This window comes from Neofelis nebulosa, chromosome 4, assembly GCF_028018385.1.
Source record: "Neofelis nebulosa isolate mNeoNeb1 chromosome 4, mNeoNeb1.pri, whole genome shotgun sequence".
NCBI classification, from domain to species: domain Eukaryota; kingdom Metazoa; phylum Chordata; class Mammalia; order Carnivora; family Felidae; genus Neofelis; species Neofelis nebulosa.
Window position 1 is genome coordinate 161,125,894 of NC_080785.1, and position 20,909 is coordinate 161,146,802.

The 20,909-nt window shown below is 58.8% G+C and overlaps 5 protein-coding genes across 14 annotated transcripts; 3 read left to right on the top strand and 2 right to left on the bottom strand.

Annotated features, from left to right (window-relative positions):
• The first annotated feature begins 1,162 nt into the window (after nt 1–1,162).
• Nucleotides 1,163–6,947, top strand: FBXW9 (F-box and WD repeat domain containing 9). Of its 2 annotated transcripts, none has more exons than XM_058727907.1 (10): nt 1,163–1,662; nt 2,811–2,950; nt 3,027–3,155; nt 4,590–4,729; nt 4,816–4,907; nt 5,745–5,893; nt 5,982–6,095; nt 6,226–6,315; nt 6,426–6,491; nt 6,565–6,947. In XM_058727907.1, exons 1-10 carry the CDS (start codon nt 1,254–1,256, stop codon nt 6,637–6,639), a joined length of 1,404 nt encoding a protein of 467 aa, XP_058583890.1. In that variant the 5' UTR covers nt 1,163–1,253; the 3' UTR covers nt 6,640–6,947. The 2 variants fall into 2 exon arrangements, with proteins under 2 accessions (XP_058583890.1, XP_058583891.1); XM_058727908.1 differs by having other exon boundaries at nt 1,165–1,662; nt 4,617–4,729.
• A 550-nt stretch (nt 6,948–7,497) lies between these two features.
• GNG14 (G protein subunit gamma 14) lies at nt 7,498–10,794 on the bottom strand. 5 transcript variants are annotated; one of them, XM_058727917.1, is made up of 4 exons: nt 10,066–10,456; nt 9,323–9,487; nt 7,761–7,853; nt 7,498–7,679 (listed from the first exon to the last, which is right to left on the bottom strand). In XM_058727917.1, exons 2-4 carry the CDS (start codon nt 9,395–9,397, stop codon nt 7,554–7,556), a joined length of 294 nt encoding a protein of 97 aa, XP_058583900.1. In that variant the 5' UTR covers nt 9,398–9,487; nt 10,066–10,456; the 3' UTR covers nt 7,498–7,553. The 5 variants fall into 5 exon arrangements, with proteins under 5 accessions (XP_058583900.1, XP_058583904.1, XP_058583903.1 ...); XM_058727921.1 differs by lacking the exons at nt 9,323–9,487; nt 10,066–10,456 and adding an exon at nt 10,670–10,794; XM_058727920.1 differs by lacking the exons at nt 9,323–9,487; nt 10,066–10,456 and adding an exon at nt 10,465–10,601.
• A 317-nt stretch (nt 10,795–11,111) lies between these two features.
• On the top strand, nt 11,112–15,098 carry DHPS (deoxyhypusine synthase). Of its 4 annotated transcripts, none has more exons than XM_058727909.1 (9): nt 11,112–11,517; nt 12,078–12,238; nt 12,671–12,792; nt 12,874–12,970; nt 13,051–13,137; nt 13,672–13,777; nt 13,857–13,960; nt 14,693–14,818; nt 14,890–15,098. In XM_058727909.1, the coding sequence occupies exons 1-9, from the start codon at nt 11,118–11,120 to the stop codon at nt 14,989–14,991; spliced, it is 1,305 nt and encodes a 434-aa protein (XP_058583892.1). In that variant the 5' UTR covers nt 11,112–11,117; the 3' UTR covers nt 14,992–15,098. The 4 variants fall into 4 exon arrangements, with proteins under 4 accessions (XP_058583892.1, XP_058583893.1, XP_058583894.1 ...); XM_058727910.1 differs by having other exon boundaries at nt 14,903–15,098; XM_058727911.1 differs by having other exon boundaries at nt 11,169–11,517; nt 12,074–12,238.
• WDR83 (WD repeat domain 83) lies at nt 15,004–18,845 on the bottom strand. 2 transcript variants are annotated; one of them, XM_058727914.1, is made up of 9 exons: nt 18,586–18,845; nt 18,388–18,508; nt 18,198–18,303; nt 17,876–17,924; nt 17,676–17,802; nt 16,685–16,752; nt 16,477–16,585; nt 16,276–16,390; nt 15,004–15,289 (listed from the first exon to the last, which is right to left on the bottom strand). In XM_058727914.1, the coding sequence occupies exons 1-9, from the start codon at nt 18,686–18,688 to the stop codon at nt 15,140–15,142; spliced, it is 948 nt and encodes a 315-aa protein (XP_058583897.1). In that variant the 5' UTR covers nt 18,689–18,845; the 3' UTR covers nt 15,004–15,139. The 2 variants fall into 2 exon arrangements, with proteins under 2 accessions (XP_058583897.1, XP_058583896.1); XM_058727913.1 differs by having other exon boundaries at nt 17,676–17,786; nt 17,876–17,970.
• Nucleotides 18,846–18,970: 125 nt separating this feature from the next.
• On the top strand, nt 18,971–20,436 carry WDR83OS (WD repeat domain 83 opposite strand). The gene is made up of 4 exons (XM_058727915.1): nt 18,971–19,123; nt 19,239–19,344; nt 19,861–19,958; nt 20,055–20,436. Exons 1-4 carry the CDS (start codon nt 19,074–19,076, stop codon nt 20,119–20,121), a joined length of 321 nt encoding a protein of 106 aa, XP_058583898.1. The 5' UTR covers nt 18,971–19,073; the 3' UTR covers nt 20,122–20,436.
• Nucleotides 20,437–20,909: the final 473 nt, after the last annotated feature.

Genomic DNA, 20,909 nt, shown 5'->3' on the forward strand with positions numbered 1-20,909 from the left:
TCAGAATACAATCTTCTTGCAACCTCAATAGGGCCCAAAGTCACGTGCATCATCTTGGGGGAGAAAAGCGGACACGGACATACATCCGGCATCCATTCAACATACATTTTTAGTGAGGGCGCAGGAGATAAGCAGTGCAACAGTCATCTGTCCCATAGAGAAAAAGAGGGGAGGGGAAAGAACATTGGGAAAATGGTCAGTGTTACCGTAGGGTACTGTGTGGAGGCCTCACTGTGAAGGTGGTAACCGGTTAAGCATCCGACTTCTGCTCAGGTCATGATCTCGAGGCTCCTGATTTCAAGCCCCGCCATGGAGCTCTGTGCTGACAGCCCAGAGCCTGGAGCCTGCATCCGATTCTGCGTCTCCCTCTGCCCTGCCCCCGCTTGCACTCTCTCTTTCTCCCTCTGTCTCAAAGATAAATGAACATTTAAAAAAGAGTGAGACAGAGAAAAACAGCAAGTGCTCTGGCATATTTATGTGGCTCGGTTAACACCGCCTGGCTCAAGAGAAGCTTTCAGTAAGTAAGAGAGAAATAACGCTTATAGGGAATTCAGAGGTTTGTTTCACCGGGGACTCTGCAGTAAAACTGCACCGTTCTGGCTCCGGAAGGAGAGACAGGAGTTGAAGTCCCTATAAAAGCCCCAGACTTGGGGCGCCTGGGTGGCGCAGTCGGTTAAGCGTCCGACTTCAGCCAGGTCACGATCTCGCGGTCCGTGAGTTCGAGCCCCGCGTCAGGCTCTGGGCTGATGGCTCGGAGCCTGGAGCCTGTTTCCGATTCTGTGTCTCCCTCTCTCTCTGCCCCTCCCCCGTTCATGCTCTGTCTCTCTCTGTCCCAAAAATAAATAAAAAATGTTGAAAAAAAAAAATTAAAAAAAAAAAAAAGCCCCAGACTTTGAACTCAGAAGAGAGACTGCATTTCTAAGCCCAGTGTCTCCTGTGAGCGATGCCTTTGGCCGAGCCGCGTCAAACCGGAGTCGGCTGGCCGTCTGTATCAGGACCGCCACAGATGCCTGTTTAACAAACGCTGGTTGCAGGAACCTACATTTTCCAGCCCAGGGCCCACGGAGCTGCACCGTGGGAGCCCTCAAAACAGTGGGGTCCTACGGTCCGGCCGGTTTCCGCGCGCGCCACTCGCTTCCGGTCGGCGCTGCAACATCATTAAGCGGCGCCGGAAGTGCCTTCGCGCTGCCTAGGAGACGGGACGCGGGGCCGTCGGCTGACAGGGCCGGGCTGGCCGCGCCCACTCGGTCGCCATGGAGCTTCCCCCAGGGCCTCGCGACGATCCCCGCGCCTGGGACGATGACTCGGACCCGGAGCCGGAGCCCGACCCCGACGCGCAGGCCGAGGCTTACGTGGCCCGCGTGCTCAGTCCGCCGAAAGTCGGGCAGGCGCTCCCGCGCGCGCCTTTGCTGTCGGCTCCGGTCGCGTCCCCTGGCGCCCTGGAGCCGCGGGCGGCGTCCAAGGGTCCGCCCGTGGGCGTCCCGGGCCTGCTGAGCCTTCCTCCGGAGCTGCTGCTCGAGATCTGCGCCTACCTAGACGCGCGTCTGGTGCTCCACGTCCTGCCGCGCGTGTGCCACACGCTGCGCGACCTCGTGCGTGACCATGTCACCTGGAGACTACGCGCGCAGCGCCGCGTACGCGCGCCCTACCCAGTGGTGGAAGGTGCGCGCGCCTGGGGGGCCGGGGTCAGCTGCCCAGATTGGGTTTGGGGCAGGGGATTAGATACCTGGGGTGCTGTGAGCAGAGCCCTGGAGCAGGCTTCCTGGTTGTTCCGGTTTGGGTGGAGGCTGACTGAGGTAGTTACCGATGGTGCCAAAGCCCCTGACCTTCCGGGTGGACCGTGAACCAGATGCTTGGGGTTCCGGGGCTGTGGAGATTTATCCTGGGGGGGTTGGGGTCCCTGAACTCAGGACCCAAGGATCCTCAGGCTTGGGGTCCGGTGGTTGACACAGGGACTTGAAGTCTCCGCTTCTGGACTCTCTTGGGGGCTCAGGGTAAGCCAAAGAATCCTCTGAGTACAGATGCTGAGCTAGCAACTGGTGATCCAAAGCCCTTCACTCTTAGAGTCTTGACCTAGGTAGGAGTGAGGAATGGTCTAAAGGTCCAGAGCTGCAACCCTTGAACCCAATCTAGAGTTTAGAGGTTAGGATACCCACAATCACAGATCCCCAAGCCCAGGGTCTAGCCTGATCTTAAGCAAGGGCTGGTGGTAATTCGTCCTGTCCCTGAGGTCATTGGTCCCTGGGGGATAAGACAGCTTTGGTGACCTTGAATTGATGGGACTTTTCTGAACAGCTTGATAAACATAGTTGCTGGAGCCCCATTATACCACTGACTCTCTGCACCTGGGGCTTGAGTTCTACATCTTGACAGAGCTCCCAAGTTTACAGATAACTAATTTGACAACACTTCATTGGGTCTGGTTAAGATCATTGAGGCAAAAAGTCCTAGTTCCGAGGCTTAGCCTGAGAGTTGAGGCAGGACCTTCACGTCCTGAGGCTCCTATCCTCAGGGTTGGGGGGGGGGTGCTAGGGCCTGGGAAAGCGGCACTGAGGCTCCAGTTACCCAATTTTTGGAAACTGGGGTGAGTTGTTCTAGACCCGCTTGGAAGGCTGGTGGGCTGGTGGTCCCAAAGCTAGATCCCGGGCCTCCTTGGGTGGGGTGAGGGCTCCCGGGGCGGGGACGGGGGGGGGGGGGCGGTTTCCAAGTCTGGTGAAGGTTGGGCTTCCCAGAAGCCAGAGGTGGGCTTGGAGCTGGTGTGGATGTCGGGATTCCTGCCCACTGGGGACTCTGCTCACGGTGCCCCACAGAGGAGGACTTTGACTGGCCGACGGCCTGCATTGAGCTGGAGCAACACCTGTCGCGCTGGGCCGAGGATGGGCGCTGGGCCGAGTACTTCTGCCTGGCCGACGGACACTTTGCTTCCATTGACTCCGTGCTGCTGCTCCAGGTGAAGCAGGGGCGGTGGGGGGCAGGCAGGGGTGGGCTAGGGTGACCCCGACAACACCACCTCACTCTCTTCCCAGGGTGGGACGCTTTGTCTGTCAGGCTCCCGAGATCGCAACGTCAACCTGTGGGACCTGCGGCAGCTCGGGGTGGAGCCCAGCCGAGTTCTAGTCAAAGCCCTGGGCACCCAGAAGAACAGCACCCACAAGGTGAGGGGTTGGGAGGCCATAAATAAATATTTTTAAAAGGGGGGGAGGTTGCCTGGGGGGGGTTCAGTCGGTGGAGCGTCCGATTCTGGATTCCGGCTCCAGTCATGATCTCACGGTTCCTGAGTTTGAGCTTCATTGGGCTCTGCACTGGCAGCGCAGAGCCTGCTTGGGATTCTCTGCCCCTCCTTGAGCTCTTTCTCTCTCTCCCTCTCAGGTAGAGAGAGAGAGAAATAGATAAACATTAAAAAAAAAAAAAAAAAAAAAAAAAGGAGGCCAGACAGGGGTAGGAGGGGAGAAGCCTGGGTAGGGCGCCGTGGCTAAGGGCATGAGTTTTCTTTGGCACTGGACCTCAGAGATTTAAATCTTGCTCTGCTACTGTTAGTGTGACATTAGATGAGACGTAGGGCTTCTCTGGGCCTCCGTTTCTACTTTGTGTGGGGTCCGGATGAGAATGAATGGGATGAACGCACACGAAGAGCTTCGCTTAGGCTGGGACACACCGCAGGTGCTCGGTGGTCATCAGTCAGACCTTGAGAGGCACAGGGCACGGCAGGTGGCAGTTACGAGGCTACCGGCGGGGATCACAAAGCTCTGAGCATGGCTGGCATCTCGTGAGAAATGGCTGGGGAGGGCACCTCCACCAGTCATTGAGGTGGTCTAGGCAGGTGGCCAGGAGCTTGGTCTCAGAGCCAGGCTACTGGGTTCAAATCCCCACTCTGCTACTTTCTGGCTGTGTGACCTTAGGCACGGGACGCAACCTCTCTGTGCTCCAGTCTCTTCATTTGTAGAATAGGACACAATTACAGTACTGTCCTCAGAGAGTCTGGCGGGGGGGTGGGGGGGAGTTAGTCACCAGCCAGTGCTTTGTGCATGTTAGCTCCTGAGACAGGGGCTGTTTTTTGTGCCCATCTTCTCAATGAAGAAACTGAAGGAGGGTACTTCATTTGCCCAGGCCACGGAGTGAAGGCCCCATTTTTTTTTTTTTTAATTAAAAATTTTTTTTTTTTAACATTTGCTTGTTTTTCAGAGACAGAGACAGCAGGAGCGGGGGAGGGTCAGAGAGCGAGGGAGGGAGACACAGAATCCGAAGCAGGCTCCAGGCTCTGAGCTGTCGGCACGCAGCCCGATGTAGGGCTCCAACCCACAAACCACGAGATCATGACCTGAGCTGAGGTCGGCCACTTAACCGCCTGAGCCACCCAGGCGCCCCTAGTGGAGGCCCCGTTCTTAATCGCATTGTTAGGTGACCTCAAACCACCACTGCTGCTGAGTCTCACAGGGATTTAGGAATATTCTGTGTGGGTGTGTACCCCCCCGGGCTCAGGAGTCAGACCCACGGACCTAAGTCCTAACCTCTACTTGGAGCTGACTTGTTCTGGGTCCCTGGGTCAGTTGTCTCTGTCCTCTGACCCTAAATTTTATTACCTCTGAGAGGGGGATGATCGCAGGTCTGGTCCGCAGGGCTGGGTGTGGTCGCTGGCAGCGCTGGACCACCGCGTGTGCTCCGGTTCCTGGGACAGCACGGTGAAGCTCTGGGACATGGCGGCAGACGGGCAGCAGTTCGGCGAGATAAAGTGTGTGGGGTCCTGGGCAGCGGGGGCAGGGCAGGGCCGGGTGCTGCGCAGTCGCGGCCCCGACCTTGCGGTCCGTGTGTTCCCAGGGGCAAGGCGGCCGTGCTGTGTTTGTCCTACCGGCCTGACATCCTGGTGACTGGCACCTATGACAAGAAGGTGACCGTCTACGACCCCAGAGGTGGGCTAGGGGCCCTGGGGCCTAGGTGGGGAGAGCAGGGCCGCCTGGGGTCTACAGGGTCATGCCGGGGAAGGAGACACTTGAACCTCACAGCCTGGCTGGGACGATAGTCACAACCAGAGGCTGACCACTCAAGAGTGGCCTGGGCTGTGCTGGGGGCAACCAAGGCAACTGGTGGGGGGGCCGGGTGTTGGGGCTGAAGCCCCCTTCCGCCTGCGGCGAAGGATGGGAGGGCTCCGGAGGAGGGGCCTCTGAGCCTCAATGCTGTGGGAGGTGGAACAGCCCCCGAGAATCCTGGGTCCACCACTTCCTCGCTCTCAAGCTCGAACCGCAGTCTCTCCATCTGTAAAATGTGGATAATGACTCCAGCCCCCTAGGGATAATTGGAGGAGAGGACAGTAAGAGCCTTGGTGGAGTAAATGTTCACATAAAAAGCCTAGGATAAACACTGCCCAGCATATGAGCCTTTTCTGTTGTCTATTTATTCTTCTTTTACTTGAAGGGCTGGGGCTCTTGGCCCAGGCACAGCCAGAGAAGGGTGATGGGTGATGGTGGGACTCGTCTCCAATCAGTCAGCAGGAGGAAGCGTTTTATGCTGGGACTTGCCGAGGTCTGCTCTGCACTGCGAGCAGATGGGGTTGCGATGGGCGATGGGAGGGCAGAGACTTGGGGGTCCTGGATGGCCCAGATCCAGACGGGACAGGAGAAGAGAAAGACGGGACCACTTGCAGGATGCGGATGGGCGGGGCAGACCAAGGATTCAGCCGAGTGGGGAGGGGCCTGGGGCCCCCTCCGAGGGGCTCTGACGTCTCCCTCCTCCCTGCATCACTCGCGAAGCGGGCCCGGCGCTGCTGAAGAGCCGGCGGCTGCACTCCAGCGCGGTGCTGGCGCTGCTGGCGGACGACCGTCACATCATCTCGGGCAGCGAGGACCACACACTCGTGGTGTTCGACCGCCGGGCCAACAGCGTCCTGCAGCGACTGCAGGTGTGCCCTCCCCTGCGGCCTGGAGGGACGGGGGCTGCAGCCTGGCCTGGCCTGGCCTGAGCTGCCGTGTCCCGCGTCCCTCCCACAGCTGGATTCCTACCTGCTCTGCATGTCCTACCGGGAGCCCCAGCTCTGGGCTGGTGACAACCAGGGCCTGCTGCACGTCTTCGCCAACCACAGTGGCTGCTTCCAACTCGTCCGGGTCTGCCGGGGCTCTTGCCCCTTGCCCAACCGTCCCTGGGCCTCCTCCCTACCTCTCGACCCCTGGGTGGTTGTCGGGCTGGCGTTGGGAGAGCCCTTACCTGAGTGTCACCTGTCCCTCTTTTCTGCAGTCCTTTGACGTGGGCCACAGGTCTCAGATCACAGGCATCAAACACTCACTGGGGGCCTTGTACACCACGTCCACCGACAAGACCATCCGGGTGAGGCCCCAAGACAGGCCCCCTCCCTTCCCTGCCCCCCCTCAGCCCCCCCCGCCCCCGCCGCCGGTCAGAGGTGCACTTCCTGACCTTTGCGCATTGCCCCTCACCAGGTGCACGTGCCCACGGATCCACCGAGGACCATCTGCACCCGAAGCCACAACAATGTGCTAAACGGGGTAAGGCCCTGCCCTGTGCACCCTCCCCAGCTGCCCAGAACGGCCCTGACTACTTCTGTCCCCGCCCTCCCAGATTTGTGCCGAGGGCAACCTGGTGGTAGCTGCCTCTGGGGGTCTATCGCTGGAGGTCTGGCGGCTGCAGGCCTGAGCAGGCGGACGTGGATGTGGATGTGGGTCTGCCGGCCCGCAGGCTGGGCCAGGGCTTCTGTTCTCGGGGGACCTTCCCCCACGCCGGTGCCGCCTCCGCCCTGTCCCAAAGGCCTGGGGCCCGAGGAGTCCGGGCCACGGTTAGGCAGTGTCCCCGGGCTGCGCCCCGCGCCAGGGAAGGTGAGGTTGCCGTTCAGGCCCACCCAGGGGACTGCTTGCTCCCCTCCCTTGGGCCCAGTTTTTGTTATGGTTTGGACACCTGCTCTCCCTGGAGAGCAAAGGAGAAATAAACTTGATGTACTGGTGTCACCCGAGGGCTCTGCCTGTGCTTGCTCGGGGCGGGGGGGGGGGGGGGGCAGGGGGGGGTCTGCGAGACGGTCGTGAAAGCCTTGGCAGCCACTACTTACGTCTGCGGGCGCCTGTGCCCGCTCGAGTGCATTTCTGTGATCACGTGTGTCCGGGTGTCACTAGGGAGGTGACCCTGTCTGCACACATCTGTGTGCTGGCGGATGTGGGTGTGTGTGAGGGAGGAGGCCCTTGAGGGCGTGCGCACATCTGTACGACGGCACCTGTGGGCGCGTGTGACGTGAAGGCGCGTGTGATGTGTGTCGGCATGTAGAGCGGGACCCCGACCCTAGGTGTGTTTGTGCAGTGGGAGGGGGAATCTGCTACTGCTCCCCAGAGGTGCAGGGTGGGGGCGGTGCACGCCCTTCCATCCGGGAGTCCAGGTGTGTGTGCTGTTGTGGCCGTGACCCTGGGGTGGGTGGGGGAGGGAGGCTGGGCCGGGTGTGTGTGTGGGGGGGGGGGGTGCGAGTCTGTGGTCCCCCTCTGTCCCCGTGAAGCCTGGCCAAGCCACGTCCCGAGGATCATTCACTTCCTTTTTATTGAGGCCTCCTGGGCGGTCGGGGCCGTGGGTTACAAGATGGCACAGGGCTTCTTCTCCTTGAAGGGGTTGGTGGCAGCCGGGATGCCCACAAGGAAGGGGTCGCTCTTGGCCTGCTCCGCGCAGAACTGCAGCAGGTCGCCGGCCGCCTTGGACACCTGTGGGCCAGCCTGTCAGCTGGCCCCGGGCTGTCTGCCCGCCCCCTCTCCCGGACACGCCCAGGCCGCCCTGGTCCTCACCTTCATGCGGTCGATGCCCGCCTCCACCCACAGCTGCTCCACGGCCCGGCGGGCCTGCCCGATGTCGCTGCCAATGGCCACCTTGCTGGACATCTGCACGAAAGCGAGCAGGGTCGTAGGCAGTGGGCTCGATTCCAGACCTTGAGCCCGAGGGGCTACCTGAGAGTCTCCCAAACACCTCTTGCGTCCTCTGGGGACTGTGGGAAGGGGTGGCGGTTCCCCAAGCCCCGTCAGGACCACATACGTCAGCTGAGGACTCCGGCGGGTTCCCGGCGGCTCAATCCTCCAGCGGCCCGGTGCTGGCTCCCTCCCTTGCCAGCCCGGCCTCTCAGCCCCCTCCTCTCCTCCCCCACCCCTGCAGAGACTTTGAAGCCTGGACACTCGTGGAGTGAAATGTCAGCGGCAGCAGCTGCCTCAGCTGAGGGGGGTCCCTGCCCCAGGGGGCCCGGTGGCTGCGCTGGTGTCACATGTCACCTTGGCTAAGGGGAAGGCGGGGTTCCCGGCCTCTGCTCCCCACCGTGTATAGAGTGTACCCTGGCTCAGGTGCGGGCCTGCCTCTCCCCCCCCCCGATCTACACTCACCCCCGGGATCTTACCCACAGATTATGCTGATGGCTCCACCTGTCCCCATCCCATCCCCGTCCCTGATTTCAGACCTGCCCAAAGAGCTTCCTGCTCTTCAGTCGGTCACACTGATGTCTCGGGGGTCTCTCATCTAACTCGGCCAAAGCTGGGCTCCAGATTATCCTCTCCCCCCCGCCCCAGATCTTCTGCCCCCAAGTTCACCACCATCCACCCAACTGCCCTGGCCCAAATCTTGAACCCCTTTAATCCTCCCTTTCTGGTGTCCCCACATCTGATCCTTTCCCAGGAACCCTCAGATCAACTTCAAATTAGGTTCTCAGTCTGGTCACTTCTCTCCACACCTGTTGGCATCTCCCAGGTCCTGCGCCCACCTCTGCCGGCTCGGACCTGTGCAGTTACCTCTGCTCTGGTCTCCCCTGCTCTTCCCTTCCCCACTGCCCCCGCTCCCCACCGCCCTTCTCAAGGCATCCAGCGGGATCTGGTAAAAAATCACATTACAACACGGATGCACCTTGAGAACATTATGTTAAGTGAAATGAGCCAGTCACAAAATGACTGATAACGTACGATCCCGTCTATGTGAGGTCCCTAGAGGAGTCAAATCCATAGAGACAGGAAGCAGATGGTGGGAACCAGGGGCCGGGGGAAAGGTGAGGAGTTAGTGTTTCCTGGGGCAGAGTTTCAGTTTGGAAAGATGAGAAGGGTCTGGAAATGTATGGTGATGATGTTTGTACAACAGTGTGAATGGGCTTAATGCCATGGAACCGTATGCTTTACAGTGATTATGATAATAGGGGCGCCTGGGCGTCCTACTTCAGCTAGGTCTCTCTGCTGTCTGTGCGGAGCCTGCTTGGAATCCTCTGTCCCCTCTCTCTCTGCCCGTCTCCTGCTCTGTCTCTCAAAAATAAGCATTTAAAAATGATTATGGTAATAGATTTTGTTATATACATTTTACCACGGTGGGGGCGCCTGGCTACCTCAGTCAGTGGAGTGTTTGACTCTTGATTTCGGTTCAGGTCATGGTCCCAGGGTCGCGGGACGAAGCCCTGCATCGAGCTCCGTGCTGGGCGTGGAGCCTGTTTGGGATTCGATCTCTCGCTCTCTCCTGCTGCCCCTCTCCCCCGCTCTCGCGCTGTCTCTCTCTAAACAGTAACAACATTTAAAAAGGAATGATGTGGGGCGCCTGGGTGGCTCAGTCGGTTAAGCAGCCGACTTCGGCTCAGGTCATGATCTCGCGGTCCGTGAGTTCGAGCCCCGCGTCGGGCTCTGTGCTGACCGCTCAGAGCCTGGAGCCTGTTTCAGATTCTGTGTCTCCCTCTCTCTCTGCCCCTCCCCCGTTCACGCTCTGTCTCTCTCTGTCTCAAAAATAAATAAACGTTAAAAAAAAAAAATCTTAAAAAAAAAAAAAAAAAAAAAAAAAAAAAGGAATGATGTGTCTGGCTTCTGTTTAATGAGCTCTCTGGCCACAGCTGGAAGATGAATCAGAGGGAAGGCAGCCCAGCGTGGAGGCTGAGAATGAGAAGCACCTGGATACAAATACCCATTGAGTTGCACACCTGAAACTAATATAATGTGCTATGGCAATTCTATTTAAAAAAAAAACAAAACACCTGGATTTGGGACCTCCTTTGTGGGTAGCACTTGGTGGCTGTGCTGAGGGATGGATGTGGGTGTGAGAGAAGGGGAGACATCAAGTTCAATTCCCCGGTTTTGAACGTACCAGGTGTGTGGAGCGCTCATTTGCTGAGTTGAGGGCTCTTTGTTGAGGTGTGGAAGACTTCAGGGAGATCAGAGTTAGGAGGAGAGGGACTGAGGTGGTGAGTTTGAGATCCAAGTGGAGACTGTCAAAGATGGTCTCTTCTTCCAATTAAATAGGCTAATCTCTGGCCTCAGGACCTTTGCACTGGCAAAGGTTTCTTTACCAACGGGGGACGATGGGGGAACGGCCTCCCCAAATCTTCACATATGGGGACTTTCTTGGCCTTCTGGCCTTGGCTCAAATGTCACCTCCTCGGTGTCCTTCCCTAACTACCTGTCCCTGCAAATAAGGCCACCGGTTACCCCTCCATCCATCCCTAATTCAAAGACACATCATTTCTGAATCCTCAATAACACTTACCGCTATCGTTGTTACCTTTCTAGCTCCCTGAACTGTGGACTCCAGTAGGGCAGGGACTGCATCTCATTCACTGATAAAGCTGCCGCGCCACACACAGGGCTCAACGTATAGTACAGACTTCATAAATTGTAGAGTGACTTGTTAAAAGAATCCCCCTGGGGGACCAGACCCAGTCCAGGACTCTGAGGACCCATAAGATACAGACCCCGCCTTCGAAGGTCTCACAGCCTTGCTGGAGGGAGACGTCAGCCTTGGATCCCAGAGGAGGTCCCTTACTTTGAGGAAGGTCAGGGAAGGCTTCCCGGAAGAAGCGACAGCCGCTGCTGCCAGGGGAAGATCAGGGAGTTAGGTAGCTTGTGGAGTCTCTGGAGACCTGTGAGGCACGAACAGGGATCACTAAACCGTTTGATGAGAGACGCCCAGAGGCAGAAACTATCTGACATCTCCTGATGACTCGAATCCTGTCCAAGGGCGACGTCTAAGAAGCCATCCTTTTTCCCCAACGGGACGGAAACGAACGGGAGAGCGCCGCGCAACGCGGTGGGTGTCCAGCAGGCGGCAGTAAAAGTAGGACTCTTCATCTCGGGCTGACAAGGGGCGAAAGGGAACAACGGCTCCTCGCGGCTTCCGTATTACGCAACGCACGCGCAAAGATGGACGCGTCCTGGATTACGGAAGTCACAGAGAGTCATGTGACCAAGCAACTTCCCGTCCCCTTCGGCAGGTTCTCCGAAGCCCTACTTCCTGCACTGTCTTACAGAAGAGCGTGCCGGGGCTTAGCGCGTTTCGAGGCCGCTGGAGGCCTGGCCTGGGGTGGCTGTGATCTGAGAGTGCGGCCGCAGGAGCATGGAGGGTCCTCCGGAGGGGGAGGCACCTGCAGCGGCGCTGGCCGCTGTGCTGAAGCACAGCTCGGCGCTGCCGTCCGAGAGCGCCCAAGTCCGAGGCTACGACTTCAACCGCGGCGTAGACTACCGTGCGCTACTGGAGGCCTTCGGCACCACTGGCTTCCAGGCCACCAACTTCGGGCGCGCAGTGCAGCAAGTCAACGCCATGGTGATGCCTGGGGCGGGACTTCCTGGATGGAGGGGGCGTGGTCACCAGTAGCAGCAATGCAGCACTTGAAGGGGGCGGGGGCTCCTTTGTTGGGCGGTCCAATAGGTGGAGAGAGGCAGGGCCCGTTCCGGGCGGGAGTTTCTGCGCTGGGAAGAGGACGTCGTTCCTGCACCCTCATCGCGTCCTACTTTCCGAATGATTCTAGATAGGGGGCAGGTTATAGGTGACCAGTGGAGTTCTGGACGGTGCAGTTGAGGAGGAGCCTGAGTCAGGACGGGGTCTGAGCTCGGATTTGCTTTTTCCGATAGGGAAGGAGGCCGGGCCTGCAAAGGTCATGCTCTCCAATTCCTTGAAAGAGGGGTAAAACCTGAGCGTGTGCCCTGAGATTTGGGCTGTGAGTGGGGAGGAGCCTGCACAGGGGGCGTTCGTTCCCTGTTTCCAGGTATTCCAGGTAGAAGTGGTCCCCCATCCCTGAGTGGGCAGAACCTGGGGGCGAGTCCTCTGGCTAGTTTGGGGTCAGAGGGTGAGGGTGACTTGACCCCTCCTTTACATCTAGATAGAGAAGAAACTAGAGCCGCTGTCGCAGGATGAAGACCATCATGCAGACTTGACCCAGAGCCGCCGCCCACTTACTGGCTGCACCATTTTTCTGGGCTACACATCCAATCTCATCAGTTCAGGCCTCCGTGAGACCATCCGTTACCTCGTGCAGCACAACATGGTGGGGACCTGGTGGGATTGTGGCCTTGGTCTTAGGGGCAAGATTATCGATCATTTAAACGACATAGGGAGACAGGGTCATTTTTTTTTTTTTTTTTTTAAGTTTATGTATTTTGAGAGAGAGAGTGAGCTGGGGAAGGGCAGTGAGGAGAGAGAATCCCAAGCGGGTTCACCACTGTCAGCATGGAGACCAATGTGAGGCTTGAACCCATGAACTGTGAGATCATGACCTGCTCTGAAATCAAGAGTCAGACGCTTAACTGAGCCGCCCAGGTGCCCCCCACAGAGTCAGTTTTAAGCAGAGGGACACGATCTAATTTTGTTTTGTAGTAGAGCTTCCCCCAAGGGTCACTGGATGAGAGTTGGGAATTACGAGCCATGCCTGGGATGAGGACAGGCCCCTTCCCGGGCCAACCTCACTGACTTGCTGCAGGTGGACGTCTTAGTGACCACAGCTGGCGGTGTGGAGGAAGATTTCATCAAGTGCTTGGCACCCACGTACCTGGGCGATTTCAGTCTCAGGGGGAAGGAGCTACGTGAGAACGGGATCAACAGGTGGAGACCCTGAGTGGTGCTGGGCAAGGGAGCTGGGCTGAGGGTCCTGGGACCCGATGCCCACATGCCTCATGTTCGCAGGATTGGAAACCTACTGGTGCCCAATGACAATTACTGCAAATTTGAGGACTGGTTGATGCCCATTCTGGACCAGATGGTGCTGGAGCAGAACACAGAGGTGGGGCAGGAGTGACCTGGGGGCAGGCATGGTAGGAGGCAGGGGAGGCACTGCTGCTTGAAGCCAATGTCTCCTCCTAGGGTGTGAAGTGGACACCTTCCAAGATGATCGCCCGGCTGGGCAAGGAGATCAACAACCCAGAATCCGTGTATTACTGGGCCCAGAAGGTGAGGGCCTGGGTGGGGCAGATACCAGGCCTGGGCATGTGTTAGCTGGTTTCATCTTCATAGCCACCTGGGGAGCCAGGATGGTTTTCGTCATCTCCACTTTTAGGTGAAGAACCTGATGCAGACGTTAGGTGTTTTGTCTGAGGTTGCACAGCCAGAGTGTGGTCTTGGTATCCTGGCTCTATTCCTAGACCCCAACCTGGGATCAGTTGGGGTCGTGCCTCGAAACCCTCATGGGGCAGGGCACATGGTCCCAAGCTCCTCAGAGGCTGAGCTCCAGCAGCCGGAATAACGAGAGCTCCCAGTCTTTGTCAGACACGATCCTTAGCGTTTGCCTTGGGTTTCATCCCGTACGCCTCTTCATCTGTGAGGGAGGTGCCGCCTCAGCACTTTAGTTGAGGAAACGGAGGCCCAGGGAACTTAAGCACTCTGCCCAGAATCAGGCAGAGAGGAGGGGATCCCACTGGGATGGGGACCAGCCTGCCCACCCTGGGCTCTGAGCCCCAGCTGCTCTCCTGTCTTCCTGTTTCCCAGAACCACATCCCCGTGTTGAGCCCAGCGCTCACAGATGGCTCCCTGGGCGACATGATCTTCTTCCATTCCTACAAGAAGCCAGGCCTGGTCCTGGACATCGTTGAGGGTGAGGTGCTGGGGCCACGGAGGAGCGGGGGAGGAGGGCTGGCTGGGCCCATAGCCTGACCACGGCGCTCTCCTCCCAGACCTGAGGCTCATCAACACACAGGCCATCTTTGCCAAGCGCACCGGCATGATCATCCTGGGCGGGGGTGTGGTCAAGCACCACATCGCCAACGCCAACCTCATGGTGAGTGGGGTTAGAGTACCTGGTCCCTAGCGAGGGTGGCACTTGGGCTTGCCATGCAGACATGCCTGTGCCATGTGCCAGGGAGACAACCGTGGACTAGACAGGCCATAATCTCTGCCCTCTCGGACTGAGGTTCTAGACAGGGCGAAGGGCAGCATACCAGGGCCATGCACGTCAGGTGGCAGTAACTGCTATGGGAAAGAAAGAGGGATGACAATTGGCAAGAGAAAGGAGTGCTCTTCAGAAAAGGTAAGCTCTGGGAAATCCAACCTGTGAGCAGAGAAAACAGCCAGCGCAAAGGCTTTGAGGTGCCTGATTTAAGTCAAGGAACACTTAGGGGGCCGGTGAAGGGGAACGGGAAGTAAATAACCAGTCAGGCCTCCAGGGCCACCACTCGGGTCCTCACAGGCGCCCTCTGGCTTCTGTGGGGGGAACAAACGGCGGGTTCTGGGTAAGCAGTGATGGGACCCGGACCAGGGCGGGAGTCTTCTGTATGTTTGGTGGCAGTGCCTGCTGAACAGATGCAGGAGAGTAGTTGCTAGATAGCAGGTGGGTTGGGGGCAGCTCTGGCCACGCATTGACATGGGCCTTTCCTTTGAAGCAAGGGGCCACTAAGGGCTTCCTTCATGCAGGACACATCCCTCAGCCTCTAGCTAGTCCCCCGCGTCCGTGTCTTTCTGCCTGCCTGTCTCCAGTGACTGCCTGACCAGCTCACCTTGCCCCTCCCCACAGCGGAACGGGGCCGACTATGCTGTCTACATCAACACGGCCCAGGAATTCGACGGCTCGGATTCTGGTGCCAGGCCAGACGAAGCAGTCTCCTGGGGCAAGATCCGGGTGGACGCACAGCCTGTCAAGGTGAGGGTGGTCAGCTGGGGGGCGGGGTGCAGTCTCCCAGAATGCGGTCACAGGCCCCGCGGTTCACCCAGATCCCCTCTGCAGGTCTATGCCGATGCCTCCCTGGTCTTCCCCCTGCTTGTGGCCGAAACCTTCGCCCAGAAGTCGGACGCCTTCACGCCCGAGAAGAATGAGGACTGAATGGCTACCGCACCAGCGAAGCCTCCCCTCTATTTATTAGCGTGCAGTTCTCCCCTCACTCCTTGGTCAGCAGCAGGTCTCCAATAAATGGTCTCTGTGAGCCCGGAGTCTGTGCCCTTGGTGGCGGCGGGTCCCCCGACTTCAGCCCGTGCCACCCTCCGCCTCATAAGCCTCTTCCCGCCAGCAGTGGACGCTGCCCCCCACGGCAGTCAGCAGGCAGGGCTCCAGGGGGTGGTAGGACAGTGACTGCACCACACCAGGACCCACGGGCAGGGCCAGTGCCAGGGCACCCTGTGGAGGGAAGGATGGGGGGCAGTTACCGGCGCAGGTCTCTCCCCTGACCTCCAGCCACCTGCCTCGGATCGCTTCCCCGGCACCGCAAACCTCACCTGCCCCAAAATGAACCCGTCTGGCGTTCCATCCCTCCAGGTGCTGGGCCAGACACCTTGGGAGTCTCTCTCTCTCACACCTCCCACCCCTTTATCAGTAAGTGCTCCTGGCTCTGCCTTTAGACCACGTCCAGACCGCGGATGCCCTCCACATTCACAGCCACCACCTTGCTCCAATCTTGTGTCTCTTCCCAGCTTCTCTCCCCACGCTGCCATGGTCCAGGCTCTACTGGCCCACTGGGCAGCCTCCGTGCTCACTTCCTTCATCACCTTACAGTCCTCGCCCAACACATACGGTCCCTCGAGCAGGCTCCAGATTTCTCTTCCCACTTCAAACATGTCCCTTCTTGTGCCCTTCCCTTCAGGGTGACTTCCTGTCTACCAGACTCTTGAGAAGTAGGCAGAACACTGGTGTGTTCTTAGTTCCCAGGCGCCACCCCCCCCCCCCACTTCCTCCATCCTCTTAGGGGGCTTACTTTCTCTGGCCAAGCCTCAGCCCTGACCCCATTAGGCCAGAACTGTCTGTTCCCAGCCTGACATCCCCACCAGACACATCAGGACAGGGCTCACAGGGTTGGGGACTGGGAACGGCGGGGATGCTCAGAGATAGCTCAGGTTTCCTGGACCACAGCCCCATCTCAGCTTGGCTTCCGTGGCCTTGGTTAACCTGGCCCTGCAGCTGCCGCCGCGACCCCACAGTACTTGTATCTCCTGACCAACATGGGCCACACCTCCAAGCCTAAGCACACAGTTCCCTTTGCCGGGAATGTCTTTCCTGCTTCATCCTGCCACTCACTCCTCCCAGCTCCCAGCTCTAACAGCATTGCCTTTTCCCGGTGTGGGAGTGATGGAGGCACCCTGGTACAGAGCTGGGGCGAGAAGGCTCACCTCTACCAGGTCCCAGAAGTACACCTTCCCGTCCTCGGAGCAGCTGACCACGTGTGTGTCACGCTCACTCAGGCAGCAGTCCAGCTTGTACTCCTGGTTCTTATGGCCCGTGTACCTAGGGGTCAGTGGGATCAGAAGGGGCTGGGGGCGGGGCGGGGCGGGGCTGGGGGTGGGCTGGGGGCCACATCCTTGAGGACTCACTCGCCCAGCAGTTCCCCGGTGTCCTTGTCTAGAAGCCGCAACGTGGAGTCCAGGCTGGACACCAGGGTGCACTGCCCGTCCCGGCTGAAGCAGGTACAAGTGATGGGGCCTGGGGGGGGGGGGGGGGGAAGGGTGCGGGTGAGTGAGGCCAGGGCCCCATTTGCTGCCCCCGCCTTCCCTGCCTGCCCCACAGCCCGGCCACACTCACTGCCCACGTAGTCTGAGAAGAGCTGCCCCATCCTCAGGTCGTAGCGCCTCACCCGGCCGTCCACGGAGCTGCAGGAGGATGGATGCAGCTGAAGCATCACCCGGGACCAGTAGGTCCATGGCTCCAGTCCCAGTACCCTCCTTGACCCTGCCAGGACCCTGGGGGCAAGGCTGGGCTTGCCCTTCCTGTGTACCCTTCACTGTCATGCTCACACTCGAGGCTAGCCGTGGAAACTACGCACTAAAGTGAACTCACGAGTGTAACTCCGAGACGCTGGCTTTGAGACTTACACACCCAGGGCCAATCGGGACCCACTCCACCTGTTTCTGATACCGACTGAGCGTGCTCTCTGGGCTAGTCCTTGGGACACAGCTGCCACCCAGCCAAGGAGCACTTTCTGCCATCGTAGAGCCCCACTGACTGAGAGTAATCTAGGAAGACCTCTCCGAGGAGGTGACATCTAAACTAGGACTTGAAGGATAAGGAGACAAACGTCTGTGGTCCAGGAGACGTGTGGGAACAGGCCAGCAATAGGCTGGGAAGCCCCAACCGCCCCCACAGGGGGGAATGGCACTCCTCTGGTTTTTGGCAACACTTGGGCACCCGGGCTTGGGCTCGGGAATTTTAATTGTTCGCCTCCCGCAACTAGAATACCAACCCGATGTGGGTGGAGATTTTTCCCGATCTCATTCACTGCTGTGTGTGCACGGACTAAATCATATGCAGGTGATGCTCAAAAAACACTAGGAGTAATTATAAAGGGAGTCCAGGTAGAGGAAGAGCAAAGGCAAAGGTCCTGGGGTGAGAGCGTCCTTAGCACATGAAGAGAAATGAGACCGAGAATGGATAAAAACTGAAAAACCGGCAGAGACCAGACTCTGCAGGGCCCTGTAAGCTGAGGGGAGAAGAGGAGATTTACAATCTAAGCAGAGAGGCAGCGGTGATCCCCCGTGGCACCCGGGAGGGGTGAGGAGGTCCTGGCTCCACTCACCCTGCCAGGATCTCACGGTCCGACACCTTCACACTGGATACGCCATCCCTGGCTTCGTCCAGCGTCTGCACTGGCTCAGGCCTTCGAGATCGGCAGTCCCAGCAGCGTATACTAGAGTCGATAGAGCCTGTGAGGCCGGCATGACGGTGAGGTCAGGTTTGGGCTGCAGGGGCAGCACCCTGCCTAGGCCCCAGACTCACCAGACAGGATGACCGTGGCCTCTTCGTTGAACTGGACCGTGTTCACCTTCTGAGAAACAGGAATTGCCACTCAGAGGAGGCTGGACTTTGGAGGACTGGGATAAAGGCAGGGTTCCGGGTTCCAATGCACGTTAAGGCAAGGGCAAAGGCTAGAGACAGGGGAGGTGAAAGGTTCTGGGGAAACTGCATGCTGGGCCATGGGGAAAGGAGGCTTGCTCTGTAGTGGGTAGGGGTGGAAAGGTTCCCTGTCACCAGCTACACAATAATGCGGGTCCTCTCCGTCATCCACGCCTTAATGAGGCCCCTCCTTGCTCGTACTCACCCCCGCGTGGCCCCGGAATTTGCGAACGACCTGCCCTGACGCCACATCCCACAGCACCACCGCCTTGTCCCCGCCGCCGGAGCAGAGACTGCTGTTGTCAAAGGAGCTAGACGGCATAGGAGGGAAGGTCAGTGTTGACGTCGGATCCCGACCTCGGCACCCGTATCGCGCGGCCTGACCCCCAGCTCACCCGGCCGCGTCCAGCACCTCGTAGCCGTGGCCACTGTAGGTCCGCAGCAGCGTCCCCCGCAGCGGGTTCCACAGCTTCAGGGTCTTGTCGCTGCCGCACGTCAGACAGTAATTGCCATCCACTGGGGAACACCAGGAGGGGATTATAGGGCCGCGGGCCTCAGGAGGCAGGAGGACACGGAATGAAGAGGGAGCTCACCATTAAATCGTACAGCTCGCACTGCCCCCTGCCCGCAGTCCAGCGTCTTCACTCGTTTTTGCGGCAGCTCCGGGCCCCGCGGTTTGGGCTCAGGGAAAGCCATTTGTGTCAGGACCCTTCCCCACCGCCCTAAATCGGTTGGCACCGCAGATTTCGAGTCCTCGGAACCCACGCTTGGGTGTAACCTTGTGGTCTTCCGCGGTCTACTTCCTGTCCCTCACTTCCGGTTCAGATGTTTGGCTTCTTGAAGATAGTTTTGGGAATACTGGAGCCTGATTCCAGCTTCCAGGTTTCTTTCCCCACTTCTTGTTTTCAAGGAACATTTTTGGTCTCTTCTAATTGTCTGTCCCCTGCCTGGGAGGAGTCCTGGCCCCCGCCGCCGGGAACGGAAGCTCGAAGTCTGTGGGTGCTACTCTAAAAGCCATCCTCCGTTTCCGCGCCGGAAACTGCAACTCCCGCAGCGGAAGAGGCTCGACCTCCGACCCGCCATGTCCACTAACAGTATGTCGGACCCACGGAGGCCGAACAAAGTGCTGAGGTGAGGACCCCCACGTCATGGGAACGGGGCTCGGGTTGTGGGGCGAGGCCCAGGGAAGCGCTTGTCCATCTCGGGGGTGGGACTTGAGTGCCTCTGACCCTTGACCCTGCCGCAGGTACAAGCCCCCGCCGAGCGAGTGTAACCCGGCCTTGGACGACCCGACGCCAGACTACATGAACCTGCTCGGCATGATCTTCAGCATGTGCGGCCTCATGCTCAAGGTGGGCGGCGCCGAGTTTCCTTCGGCGTAGCTCCGCCCGACAGCGAAGCCTGTCGGGGCAGCGGATTCGGAACGCAGCTGGGCTGCCGCTGAGGGGGCGGGGCCTGGCCGGGGGGGCGGGGCTGAGCCAGGCGAGGATGTGAGGGAAGCGAGGGGTCTGGGTGGGTACGTGGGAGGTCTGTCTAAGGTTGGGGGCCAGGTTTTAAAGCGGTTTGGAGGGGACTCGAAAGGATGGGGTTCTTAGCATCATGAGGTGTGTTAGAGGCCAGTCTTCTTGGGCCTGAGAGTATGTGGAGGGGTCAGAGACGCACGCCGAGAGAGTAGGACCAAACACTGGGTGCCTGGAGTAGGCTAGGAGGAATGGGACTGAGGGACTCTTGGGGGCAAGGTCCAAGCTGCTTCAGATGGAATCAGTCGGTTGGAACCAGTGCCTGGTAATGCCCCGGGGGTGGGGGTGGGGGGTCATTGGTGTGCCTTTCATTGACCAAATCCCACCCACCCACCTACCTTTCCCTAGCTGAAGTGGTGCGCTTGGGTGGCCGTCTACTGTTCCTTCATCAGCTTTGCCAACTCCCGGAGCTCTGAGGACACTAAACAGATGATGAGTAGCTTCATGTGAGTCTGGGCCTAGAGAAGGAGGACTGCTGAGTTAACGGGGAGTGGGGGACCCAAGCCTACCCCTCCTGGACTGACACCTGTCTCCTGTCCCAGGCTGTCCATCTCTGCCGTGGTGATGTCATATCTGCAGAACCCTCAGCCCATGACGCCCCCCTGGTGATGTCAGCCTAGGACCACTCTGTCCGCCTTCCCCCAGGCCTGGCCCCTGGCTGCCCAGCCTCCTGCCCTCAGCTGCTGTCCTGGGCTTCCATGAATGCGGTAGTCTCAGGGCCCGCAGCTGGCTGGAGGGAACCTGACCCTTTCCCTGGGATTCCACTTCTGCTGGGCAGAGGGGAATACCCTGGGCCTACCCCTCCTGCCTGCCTTCCCCAACCTGCCTGCTGCGGTGGGAGATGCTGTCCATGTTTCTAGGTGTATCCATTCGTTTTGTTGTTATTGTTGTTGAAACCAGTTAAATAAAGTTTTGCATTCTGGCTGTTCTTTGTGACCTCTCTTTTCTGTGCATTGTGGGTGATCTTCCTCGTTGGGGGAGGGGTGGGTGGGCTCCAGCTCTTCCACTCAATCAGGCCTTTGGTGGGGCTCTAGCCTGGAGCCTTCTGGTGGTTCACTTGCTTATTTCACAAGCCTTGTGACTTAAGTCAGCTGCTAGAGACAGGGAAGTGACCCCTGTCCTCTGGCAATTTAGCACATGGGCTCTGCTGACCTGAGGAATGTGGGCTTTGATTTTCTTATCAGACGAATTGGGTAATATCAGCCAACTGGATGGACTGACAGGGACTGGGAAAAGCATGAAAGGCTGAGACCTCCCCTACTGGTCACTCCTCACCTGAGTACCATGGGTATTTCTTTAACAACTAGGCTGGATACCTCCCAATCTCAGCACTCTCAGGGCAGTTCCCGTATCCGTAATCCTCGTAGGACAGAACAGGACCGCCATCAACCCCCGCT